Source organism: Pimephales promelas, chromosome 1, assembly GCF_988280905.1.
Source record: "Pimephales promelas chromosome 1, fPimPro1.hap1.1, whole genome shotgun sequence".
In the NCBI taxonomy this organism is placed as follows: domain Eukaryota; kingdom Metazoa; phylum Chordata; class Actinopteri; order Cypriniformes; family Leuciscidae; genus Pimephales; species Pimephales promelas.
Window position 1 is genome coordinate 46,617,312 of NC_142769.1, and position 12,971 is coordinate 46,630,282.

Consider the following 12,971-nt stretch of genomic DNA (forward strand, 5'->3'; position numbering starts at 1 on the left):
TAGAGTTTTCTAATGTGTTTTCATTGTACTGTTGCATTATTTGTTGCTTTTTTAAGTTCTTTAGACACTTGACTTCTTGAAGAGGAACATGAACAGCACTGTCTCCAAGAACCAAACATCTGCTTTTGGGATCACATGCAAAGACTCCATCCCAGGATATTCACTTCAACTTTCTGTAATAACACTGAACATCTTTGTCCTCCTGCCCATCCATATCTGTGTCCTCTGGCTGGGCTCAAGAAACTTTAGAATTAGGGGACGTCTGGCAGCCTCTGAGATCTTTACAATGAACCTTCCTGTACTAGAGATTTTTGTGACTATAATTTATCCTTTAGGTATGGTTCCTTTTACTTTTAAGCGTCAAGAAACCATACGTGGTGTTGTGTTTTTTTCTGGAATCTACATTGTTGGACAACCCCTTATGAATAGTTTGATTTGTGTTGAGCGTTACATAGCCGTGGCTCATCCAGCGATGTACCGCAACCCAGCCTTTGTGAAGCACAGATATATTAGTGCTGGACTGGTCTGGATGCTGAGTCTAGCTTATGGAGGTCTTTCTGTTTGCAATTCACACATCCAAATTGAGATCTACTTTTGTTCCCTGGCAATCAGCATCTTGGTGATCACTACTTGTAGTCTAGGAGTGCTCAAGATCCTGTTGAGACCAAGTCCTGGTGAAACACAGAGGGAAGGGATGCACCACCAGAAAAAGAGGGCATTTGTAATTATCACTGTCATTCTAGTTTGCATATCTGTTCCATATGGTCTGGATATACTACTTTTCAACATTAGTAATAATATTTCTCATGATGCATTATGTGTGCTGCTGGGTGTCAATGTATGGTTATTGAAACAAGGTAGTGTTATACAGCCTCTTCTCTATCTGTCCAAGCATGGTGTGTTTTCATGCATCAAAAAGGTTCTTATTAAAACAACACAAAATATTGAAGCCACGTCCTCATAAATAGCGCATCCGTGCAGAGCAGTGGCTCTCAGATAGAGATGAATTTCAGTTCTGGGTTGGGTTTTGTAACCATCTTCGTATACGCTTTATTTTAAGGTGTCATTACAGTGTAATTATGTATTTAAGTACTGAGTAGTATTAAGTAACAACATATGCTAACTTTAGAGTTGGGGTAGGAATAGGATTTGGTTGAGGGTTAGTTGCATGTAATTATGTATAATTTAATGTAATTACTATGTTAAATTGTAACAGATGTAACAAGGACACTGTAAAATAAAGTGGTACTCCTTATCATTTACCTATCAAGATTGCTTTACTAGTATAGGGCATTTCAGAATGTTTGTAAACAATAGGCACCGCGATACTTCCGGGTGGCAGAACACGAGCAGCTTCCATTGACTAACTGAAGAGATCCAGCCGGCAACTGAACAGTTACACAGTTAAAATCATTGTTGTTGATCAAAGTTTAATCTATGGCGAAAATATGTTGTGTTTGGGGTTGCGCCACCAGATATGCAGCAAAAGGCGTAGGTTTTTTTTATCGATTTCCTTCAGAAAAAAAGTAAATCTATCCAGCAGAACCTGTGGGTGAGGAGGTTAAAGCTAGTGGACGTCGTCAAAAGTGCATGTCGTCTTCTAATTATGAGCCTGAGCCCGATTTAAACCCAACCATTTTAATACGTGGGTCGTTATACAACTGACGTTCTCAACTAAGTTAGTTAATCTATGTTACTTTCTTTTGAGCGGTGAGTAAATGCTTCTTCATCGTAAATGCTTCTGATTGGCCAATGCGTTCAATAAATCAACACATATGTCTGTGATTGGCTACATCGCTCATCGCTGCAGTCACGTTATAAAAAGAAACTCTGCCATGTAAATCATTTCTATTTTGTTTTAGTTGTTCTTGTTGCTTTTCTGCAACTGATGAATACAAATGTGTTAGTTTTTATTTGTTTTATTCATAGATATTTCTAGTTTGCGGGAGTCCCGCGAATTGTTTTATTCTCCTGCAATCCGCACACACAGAGTGAATGCATTACACTCGGCCATCAGATCGAGTCCCGCGCCACGGTCTAGTGCGTTGGGAGTACACGTCTCTAGATCAAAGAATCTAAGCTCTAATGATCATGTTAACTATGTCTGAATTTCCACCACGTCTGTTTTTGAATCAAGTGTTGAAATATAGATTAGGCTACTGCCGACGGTGTGTCTCCCTCCAATCAATTTACTAGTGTTGCCATAGGGACGCTTCGGCTTTTGCCACCCGGAAGAGCGTCTATTATTGTTGTGACGTCATGGTTAATTGTCGTATTGTTTAAAGTGGCAAAAAGCCAAAAAAACAAAACAAATAAATAAACAGGAATACCTTTAATGAATTATAGGCTATAAGTGGTATTTTGCATTAAATGGAGGTAGATCAAGTGAATAAAGTTGTGTGACTTTAAAGTGTTGTGTGAATGTAAATCAAACTGCTTATTAGTGAACTGATTATGTTAATAGGAGATGCTATAATATATCTACATTAATTTTGAATTAATCTTTTTTTATAATTATTAGGAGTTCAAGCACGTAGCGCTGAAACCGTATCGTAATTGTTAGACTTGAAACTTTGAGGGATGCAGTACCGCACCGTCTACAACTTCATCAAGGCTCGCCCCAATCGGCCTGACGGTGGCGCTAGAGGAATTAAGTACAAAATCGATCATAACACAAAACAGTCATTAAAATGAACAAATCTTTTTTTGAATCATTTTGAACCAAATGACTCAAAAAAGATTTGTTCATTTTGATGAACGCGTTCGAAAAGGAGAGTCACGAACGCTCATCACAGAACAGAGCAAGGCGAGCATTTGTGCTTATAAAACTTGAACTTTTTTATTTATTTTTGAAAGGGCCGATCGTTTCGCTAGATAAGACCCTTATTCATTGTCTGTGTCGTTTAAAGACCTTTGAAGCTGCACTGAAACTCTCATTTAGACCTTGAACCGTTTGGTTCCCATTGAAGTCCATTATATGGAGAAAATCCTGGAATGTTTTCATCAAAAACCTTAATTTCTTTCCGACTGAAGAAAGAAAGACATGGATATCTTGGATGACATGGGGGTAAGTAAATTATCAGCAAAAGTTTTTTTTTAAAGTGAACTACTTCATTAATTCCAGTCTGATCTCATGACATTTTTACAGCAGTGAAAGTGAAGCCTCTCCGATCGACGGTTCCAGAGAGAACAGCCTGCAATTCTGCAGAGGTGAAGAGAAGTGGAAACCACCGTCAGGATGAGAGAATCCAGGAAAGTCGCAACAGACAGGGACAAGGACCAGCAGGTGAACAGTCCTGTACCAATCCATACTCCTGAACACAGATCACTGGTATAGCACAGCAATAGCTGGGAATATGAAGGGTAGAGGAAACAAGCGACAGGTGGGGAAGATCAGCTCGTGATTGAGCAATTTGTCACCCTCACGAGCTGCAGAAATGACAGGACCAAAACAAACAACAGAGAGAGACCGGTGACACACCCTGACCTGTGACACATTCTATTATACTAATAATTTGTTAATTCTCTTTGTTACCCCTTCATTCCCCAAATTGTACATATTGTTCCCTTCTACTTAAATGTAAGTACTTGATAGATACACTATAATTACTGAAAATTATCCTGAAATTGTGTAATATAAAGCATTACTGAAATTTTCATTTAAATGCTGCAATATTCTAGCCTGGCTGCGCCCTCCTACGCACTTCCGCTCAATTTCATTTTACTTCAGTACTACGTCTGGGATCGCTCCATATCCTTAGGTTTCCAGAAATCAATTTTTTGTAGGACCAATCAGCGAATAGAGGGAGTGGCTGAGAAAGATGACGTTGATGTAAGCGCGTCAGTTTGAGTTCAGTAATGGCAGTGGAGAAAGACGTGAGAAAAGCTATTCGGTCTGTTGTTGGAAAAGAAACTGCCGAATATACAGAATTTAAAGCCGGATTGTTATCGTCTCACCTCTTGTTGAACAACGGAGGACCAAGTGAAGGAGGCAGAAAGTTTGAAAGTTTGTGCTGGGCAGCTCGTGCACGATGACCGACGGACGGTTTAGCCTGGTGTTCGCGGTGTTCCGAAGCCCCGAGTCCTGGCTGCTAAACTATTGTTGAAGATCTGCTCAGGAGTCATGTCAGTCGCTCATATTCCCAACTGTAAATTTACTGATTCTTCTGATGAATAGAACATTTTGAGCCCTTGTGCACTCGTGCAGGAGGTTGGTGTGTCAGTTTTACATGTTGTAAATCATACAAATTGGTTGTGATTTTTAAAAAATAATTGTCATAAATAAAAATGTGAAAAACCATACTTTGAAGATATTTGATTTTCAGTTTTAGATGGCAATGGTTGATTTGTTTTACTAAAAAAAAACTAAATGCCACATAAAAATGTACAAACACATACTGTGAAGACAATAAGACGTAAAATGAAAAATTGTTGTTTATTACACATCTGCAGATAGTGACAGACTGATCATTCACTGTAGCTGCTACAGCATTTGCGGCAGATCAGAAACGACCACAGCGGCGTATTTGTAATGATTAGACACAGCTTCCACCGTTGAATGAATATATCACTGTCCTTCGTGTCAAATATACATTTCGAATTAATAATTGTTCCTAGATTAACAAAACCTGCGGCGCTCGTTGACTGAAATCCTATTGTAAACATAATCCTCTGATCATTCGGACTTGTTGTTTCCAGCCATTTCGGCGCGTGACATACGTCACTCACGACACCCCGTTAGCGATTGGCTATGGCAGATCGTGAGTGACTTTGGGCAGATCCAATAGATTTGAACTTTAATAGTGAACCCGCCTACAAGGAAGGAAACGTTTCTCAATGGAGCGGTTCCAGACTCTATGTGGAAATGAAATGAACTAGAGTCTGGTTGAACCAGGCTCGCAATATTCAGCTCTCTTCTCTTAACCTGATGACATTTTGGGAGTGCGTAAAACACTGTAGTAAAAACAACACAATCATTAAAGGGTTAGTTCACCCAAAAATGAAAATTAAGTCATTAATTACTCACCCCCATGCTGTACCAACCCTGTAAGACCTTCGTTCATCTTCGGAACACAAATAAAGATATTTTTGATTGAATCTGAGGGCTGGATCACTCTTCCATAGACAGCCTGAGGGACTGCCTCTTGACAGCCCAGAAAGTCATTAAAAGAAAAGGTTTATATATTTTATGTGCCTACAGTGGCTCAACTATAACTTTATCAAGCGACGAGACTACTTTTTGTGCGAAAAAAAAACGTAAATAACGACTTTATTCGACTTTCCATTACTTCCTTATGGGCGCATGCGCGAGAACTGAGACGAGACCGTTCTTCTTCGACTACTTTTTGTTACCGGCTGCTCACCGCTTAGGAGTTTTACCGCCCCCTACCGTATAAGATGACGTACTGCTTGTAAACAACGTTTTGCGCCTCCGGCTATATCAGTACGTCATCTTATACGGTAGGGGGCGGTAAAACTCCTAAGCGGTGAGCAGCCGGTAACAAAAAGTAGTCGAAGAAGAACGGTCTCGTCTCAGTTCTCGCGCATGCGCCCAAAAGGAAGTAATGGAAAGTCGAATAAAGTCGTTATTTACGTTTTTTTTTCGCACAAAAAGTAGTCTCGTCGCTTGATAAAGTTATAGTTGAGCCACTGTAGGCACATGGAATATTTAAACCTTTTCTTTTAATGACTTTATGGGCCGTCAAGAGCCAGTCCCTTAGGAAGCCTATGTAGGACTGATCCAGCTCTCAGATTCAATTAAAAATATCTTTATTTGTGTTCCGAAGATGAACGAAGGTCTTACGGGGTTGGTACAGCATGGGGGTGAGTAATTAATGACTTAATTTTCATTTTTGGGTGAACTAACCCTTTAAAGGTCTGCTTTCTATTTGCATATTTTTCCAGATATAATTCATCCCGACACACAGCTTATATAAGTGAAACACACAGGTGGGATAACACTATGGATCAACTCTAATAGTTATCAGTCCATTCCCAGGTCAGTATACAATATAATAGCTACATTTCAGCCACTATTGCTTACAATATATGTTTTCTCTGAAGTCTGCACTTTCTTCTGTCTATTCATTCTTCATTGCATCATTTGACAGTTGTCCTTCATGTTCTTTAGATATTTGCGCTTGTTTTGACTGAATAGCGAGATGAACACAACGGTCTCCTTGAACCAAACAGATCATCTTGCATTTACATGCACAGACTCTTACCCAGGGACTTTCATTGGATTTTCTGTCACAGCATTTAAGATCATTATCCTCCTGCCTATCCACATCTGGGTCCTCTGGCTGGGCACAAGTGACATTAGAAAAGGGGGAAGTCTGGCAACCTCAGATATCTTTACAGTCAGCCTGTCTGTATTAGAACTTTTGACTGTCATACATTTTGTTTTTACACAGGTTTCTTTTGCTCTTAACTGTCAACTCACAATGTTCAGTGGTGTATTATTTTCTGGAAGCTATCTAGTTGGACGTCCCTTTATGAATAGTTTGATTTGTGTTGAGCGATACATAGCCGTGGCCCATCCAGTGATGTACCGCAACCCCGCCTTTGTGAAGCACAGATATATTAGTGCTGGACTGGTCTGGATGCTGACTTTGTCTTATGGAGGATTTTTTGTGTTGAGCTTTCCAGATCCGCCGATTGCAGCCTACCTTGTCTCACTCACAATCAGCATCTTGGTGATCACTACTTGTAGTCTAGGAGTGCTCAAGATCCTGTTGAGACCAAGTCCTGGTGAAACACAGAAGGAAGGGATGCACCACCAGAAAAAGAGGGCATTTGTAATTATCACTGGCATTCTAGTTTGCATATCTGTTCCATATGGTCTGGATGTGTTCGTTTTAGCTATGAAGGTATATATACCTAAAGATACTATCTGTGTGCTTTTGGGCACCATTTCGTGTTTAATTCAGGTGTGTAGTTTAATACAGCCTTCTCTCTATCTGTCCAAGCTTGGCAAGTTTTCATGCATTAAAAAAGGTTCTCATTAAAACAACAGGAAAGGTTGGAGCTGTGGCTTTGGATATCACATGGCTCTCAGATGTAAGACATAAGCCCCATTCTGTGTCGTGTGGTGTGTAATTATTATTATTATTATTATTATCAATGGGTGTGTAAACTCAATGGTGTGGTGTAAACTCTCCTTATAATTTTGTATGGGCTTCTATTGTTAAAAGAAATGTTTAAAAATCCAATAAATAAATAAATGGCATTAAAAGATGATAAGACGGTAACAAAATGGGATGTGGACTTTCTTGTGGACTTCAGTGTCTGTTGGTAGTGCTCAGTCTGATGTGAAATTTAGTCCTGAAAGGATTCTTCAAATATATATATATATATTCTTGGTATTATTTAATAAATGTTTGTATTTAATGTAAGTAGATGATCTGAACCAATAAAGCACGCTAAATTCTACTGTGTGATAAAAATTTTAAAGAAAATGTATTTTTTATAATAAAGAGATGAAAAATTATATTTTTGCTATGTTCACATACACTATATTGCCAAATGTACTGAGACACCCCTTCAAATCATTGAATTCAGGTTTTCCAATCACTTCCATGGCCACTGTTGTAAAAAATCAAGGCATGCAGACCGGGCATGCAGACTGCTTATACCAGGTGCCCAATCCTGCTCCTGCCGATCGACTGTCCTGCACTGTTCATCTCCAACCCTAATCAAACACACCTGCCTTTGTGTTGAGCACTACATAGCTCTGGCTCATTCAGCGATGTACCGCAACCCAGCCTTTGTGAAGCACAGATATATTAGTGCTGGACTGGTCTGGATGCTGACTTTGTCTTATGGAGGAAGCAACTTTAATTGGTTGCTTCAGATGTGTTTGATTACGATTGGAGATAAACTGTGCAGGAAAAAAATAATGTTCCTGTTTTATAAAAATACTAATTAAAGTATCAACAAATTGTAAAGCTTGTAGCTTATATCGAACATTAAAGGCACTTCGTAATATGAGCAACAGACATACTCAATAAATGAATATAATGGATTTAATGAAGGAAAACGTCTCGGTTACGTACAGTATGTAACCCTTGTTCTCTGAGTAGGGATTGGGGAACGGAGTTGTTATGTCGGATGACGGAGAATGGGGGTTTCGCTTAGAAAGCCTGTCATCTTCGAGTATTAAAAATCGAGCCAATGGCGATGAAATGCCATGGGTCTGCAGAATTTGCATAGCATATCTCCGCCCCACCGCGTGGGTATGTAAGGAAAATGTGGACGGAAAAGCAGTTAAGTCTTCGCTGAGGAGCCGAGAATGAATTTAGGCGTCTACCCAGCGGTACAGCCTAAGTGGCAGGGAGACATAACGTCTCCGTTCCCTACTCAGGGAACGAGGGTTACATACGTAACGGAGTTGTTCCCTTTCGTAGTCACTCCGAGTTACGTCGGATGACGGAGAATGGGGATCCCCCGTGTAAACACGCCACCTTCACAGCTGTCTTCCAGTGCCCTGTGAAAGTCTGATCCCCTGTCGTGAAATTGGCACGGATGAGGAGTCCTACTTAGCACAGGAATACCAAGGTACACTGGGGAGCATATCTCAGAGTAAATATGCCGCAGTATGCCTACCCGTAGGGAGGACTTAAGAATACCTGTAGAATGGCATGTACACCTAGGATGACTTGAGGGTGAGCAAATCATGGACTAATTTAAATTTTTGTGTGAACTAACCCTTTAAATATGACATTCAAAAGGTTGCAATATTACTTCTCATATGGCCCAAGGGGACTTCATATGGAGGAACACTGAAGTGACCAGCCTGTAAGGTGGCAACATTCAACTCCAGGGGTGGCAAGGTGGCTTGCCAAGGGAAAGACACATGCTCAAGGAGGCTTACAGTGGAAAATACAAATGTGGGGGTTACTCAGAGGAGGAACAATGCACACGGTGGCACCTAGCCGACGCCCAGCCAATAGACACTGGCGCCATTGTCAACAGTGCTGGAGGAACTCAGGGCTTCAGAGAGGAAGACAACTGAGGAAATATCCCACTTATCCAGTCCGTGGAGTGGAATGGCGAGCAAGCGAAGACACCTGAGCGGGTCCGGTAGCTGGTTGAAGCGAGTACATGAGAGGACACAGGCTTCACTCGGAGATTGAGAATCTGGCGAATGTGTTGGATGTCGTGTCCTGCAGCTCTGCAGATGTCTGCCAGCGAAGCACCATGCGCTAGAGCCTAAGAGGAAGCCAGACTACAGGAGTGCGCTGACACACCAAGGGGGCACGGTCGGCCTTGCTGTTTGTAAGCCAAAGCAATGGCGTCCACTATCCAGTTAGACAACCTCTGCTTTGAGAGAGCCTTTCTCTTCAGTCTCCCACCATAACAGACAAAGAGCTGGTCTGAGGTCCTGAAAGACTGCGTTCTGTCTATGTAAGCATGGAGGGCGCATACTGGACAGAGCAGTGCCAAGGCTGGGGCTCCCTCCTCCGGGGGCAGCGCTTGCAGGTTCACTAGCTGGTCCCGGAAGGGAGTGGTAGGAACCTTGGGCACATATCGAGGCCGGGGTTTCAGGATCACGTAGGCCGACCCGAATTCCAGGCACGCTTCGTCAACGAAGAATGCGTGCAGGTCCCCCACCCTCTTGATGGAGGTCAATGTAACCAGGAGCACTGTCTTCATTGACAGGAATGTAATCTCAACTGATTGTAGAGGCTCAAAGGGAGCTCTCTGCAGGGCATTTAAAACCACTGAGAGGTCCCAAGAGGGTACGAGAGGAGGAACCTGATGATCAGGTTGCGCTTTGAAAAAGGTACTTTAGGTCGTGCTTCGAAAGTGTAAGATCTAGAATCCGTGCCACGCGCGACATCAATTTGGGATGAATTGGAGCGGAGACTGAAGCCAGGCCTTCTCGTCCTACACAAATGTGCTTCTAGAAGAATGGTCAAAAATTCCCATAAACACACTCCTTAACCTTGTGGAAAGCCTTCCCAGAAGAGTTGAAGCTGTTGATGAAATGACTCTCGATGTGTCACTGTGACAGGCATTTATTAACCCCTGGAGCCATATGGATTACTTTTTATAATGATTTGGACCTCAAATTTTCTCCATCCATTCAATCCCATTATAAAGCTTGTAAGAGTCAGGACATTTTTTATTAACACTCCGATTGTATTTGTCTTAAAGAAGAATGGCATGTACACCTACAGTAGGATGACTTGAGGGTGAGCAAATCATGGACTAATTTAAATTTTTGTGTGAACTAACCCTTTAAATATGACATTCAAAAGGTTGCAATATTAGTTCTCTTCCCTTCTTATTTTGAGATCTTTAAACTGTGATCACAAACTCAAATGAACACAAAAGGGATCCACTGATGGCATGATTGAGAACCCAAGTGCAGCTTTATTTCAATAACAAAATCAAACATAATGCGGAGCTCAAAACAAAAACATGAACTCACCAAGACAAATGGCAAACATGAGGGCTTAAATACACAGACTGACAAGAAAAGAGACACCTGTGAACAATGGAAAGACGATTAACCAATGACAAGACACATAGCAGGATTACATGAAAAACAGGGAATCATATGACAGACATGGAACATGACATGAACAAACCCAAAGTGACAAAATGCTGTTAAAATGCTGCGTTTCATTCAATTTTTGCATATTTTCCTTTCATAATTCATCCAAATGCAAACACATGTGCCGTGGGATGAAACTAATGTAAGAGGAGCTGCAGGTGACAACCACTCAGAAGGTTATCTGCCCGGTTAACATCAGGTCAGTGTATGTTATTGTTTACATTTATATATTGTTCTTGGTCACCACAGAGAAAAACAGGTGTTGTCTTGTTTTAAGAGTTTTCTAATGTGTTTTCAGCATTATTTGTTGTTTTTTACGTTCTTTAGACACTTGACTTCTTGAAGAGGAACATGAACAGCACTGTCTCCAAGAACCAAACATCTTCTTTTGGGGTCTCATGCTCAGACTCCATCCCAGGGTATTCACTTCTACTTTCTGTAATAACACTGAACTTTATTGTCCTCCTGCCCATCCATATGTGTGTCCTCTGGCTGGTCTCAAGAAACTTTAGAATTAGGGGACGTCTGGCAGCCTCAGAAATCTTTACAATGAACCTTTCTGTACTAGAGATTTTTGTGACCATACTTTATTCTTTAAGTATGGTTCCTTTTACTTTTAAGCATCAAGAAACCATACTCCTTCTTGTGTTTTTTTCTGGAATCTACATTGTTGGACAACCCCTTATGAACAGCTTGATTTGTGTTGAGCGCTACATAGCCGTGGCTCATCCAGCGATGTACCGCAACCCAGCCTTTGTGAAGCACAGATATATTAGTGCTGGACTGGTCTGGATGCTGAGTGCAGCTTATGGAGGTCTTTCTGTTTGTACCAGTCCACGCATCCCAATTGAGGTCTACTTCTGTTCCCTGGCAATCAGCATCTTGGTGATCACTACTTGTAGTCTAGGAGTGCTCAAGATCCTGTTGAGACCAAATCCTGGTGAAACACAGAAGGAAGGGATGCACCACCAGAAAAAGAGGGCATTTGTAATTATCACTGGCGTTCTAGTTTGCACATCTGTTCCATATGGCCTGGATATACTACTTTTCAACATTAGGAATGCTATTTCTCTTGATGCTTTCTGTGTGCTGCTGGGTGTCAATGTATGGTTATTGAAACAAGGCAGTATTATACAGCCTGTTTTCTATCTGTCCAAGCATGGTATGTTTTCATGCATCAAAAAGGTTCTTATTAAAACAACACAAAATATTGAAGCCACGTCCTCATAAATAGCGCATCCATGCAGAGCAGTGGCTCTCAGATAGAGATGAATTTCAGTTCTGGGTTGGGTTTTGTAACCATCTTCGGCTACACTTTATTTTAAGGTGTCATTACAGTGTAATTATGTATTTAAGTACTGAGTAGTATTAAGTAACTACATGTGCATACTTTAGAGTTAAGGTAGGATTAGGATTGGGTTGAGGGTTTGTTGCATGTAATTATGCATAATTTACTGTAATTACTATGTTAAGTTGTAACAGATGTAACAAGGACACTGTAAAATAAAGTGGTACTCCTTATCATTTACCTATCAAAATTGCTTTACTAGTATTGTTTAAAGTGACAAAAAAGCCCAATAAACATATAAATAAACAGAAATGCCTTTAAGTAATTGTAGGCTATAAGTGGTATTTTGCATTAGATCATGTGAATAAAGTACATGTAACGAATGAAGCACAGTAAAAACGTTTGAAAATATTGAGAATTTTAATGTTCTGTGAATGTAAATCAACTGCTTATTAGTGAAATGATTCTGTTAAAGGGATACTCCACTTTTTTTATTTTGGAAATAGGCTCATTTTACCACTCCCCCAGAGTTAAACAGTTGAGTTTCACCGTTTTCAAATGCATTATTTAGAAGAATATCAGTAACCAGACAGTTTCTGGTCTCATTGACGTCTATAGTAGGAAAAAATATATATACTATGGAAGTCAATGAGACCAGAAACTGTCTGGTTGTGTTTTTAAAGTGTTTTTAAAACACACTGTATATCAGATTATATACTGTATCCTAAAATGTATTGGTAGCCATGAAAAGATAACAAGAGTAATCCGTTTTACCAGCATTCAGTAATTAACACCTTGCATCAGCATTATGTACTTGCTGCAAGCGGGCAATGTATTTTTGACAGATCCCAACATAAAGTGCACTACAATAATCTAGATGGGAAAAAATCTAAGTGTGGACAACTTTTTCCACTTTTGGCTGAGAGAATTGGGTTCAATGCGCTTTTTCTCTTAAATTGAAGAATCAATTACGAACCCCCGTCTTTATCTGTAGATCAAAAATTAGTCAAAAATTACTCCCCAGTTCTCTTGATTCTGCAGGTACTCCTTCCTTGGGCCTAAGTTATCACTTACCATTTGGCTACCAGCTGTGTGACCAAAAATATTAATTTCCATTTTGTT

At 40.4% G+C, this 12,971-nt stretch overlaps 3 protein-coding genes across 3 annotated transcripts; all 3 read left to right on the forward strand.

Moving 5' to 3' along the window:
- The first annotated feature begins 88 nt into the window (after positions 1-88).
- Positions 89-1,650, forward strand: LOC148998509 (G protein-coupled receptor 4-like). The gene has a single exon (XM_089130521.1). It carries the CDS (start codon positions 89-91, stop codon positions 962-964), a length of 876 nt encoding a protein of 291 aa, XP_088986647.1. The 3' UTR covers positions 965-1,650.
- Positions 1,651-1,702: 52 nt separating this feature from the next.
- LOC148998510 (uncharacterized) lies at positions 1,703-7,243 on the forward strand. Its single transcript, XM_089130524.1, has 3 exons — positions 1,703-3,286; positions 5,905-5,998; positions 6,131-7,243. Exon 3 carries the CDS (start codon positions 6,162-6,164, stop codon positions 7,005-7,007), a length of 846 nt encoding a protein of 281 aa, XP_088986650.1. The 5' UTR covers positions 1,703-3,286; positions 5,905-5,998; positions 6,131-6,161; the 3' UTR covers positions 7,008-7,243.
- A 3,089-nt stretch (positions 7,244-10,332) lies between these two features.
- On the forward strand, positions 10,333-11,882 carry LOC148998511 (uncharacterized). The gene is made up of 2 exons (XM_089130508.1): positions 10,333-10,760; positions 10,889-11,882. The coding sequence occupies exon 2, from the start codon at positions 10,913-10,915 to the stop codon at positions 11,789-11,791; it is 879 nt and encodes a 292-aa protein (XP_088986634.1). The 5' UTR covers positions 10,333-10,760; positions 10,889-10,912; the 3' UTR covers positions 11,792-11,882.
- Positions 11,883-12,971: the final 1,089 nt, after the last annotated feature.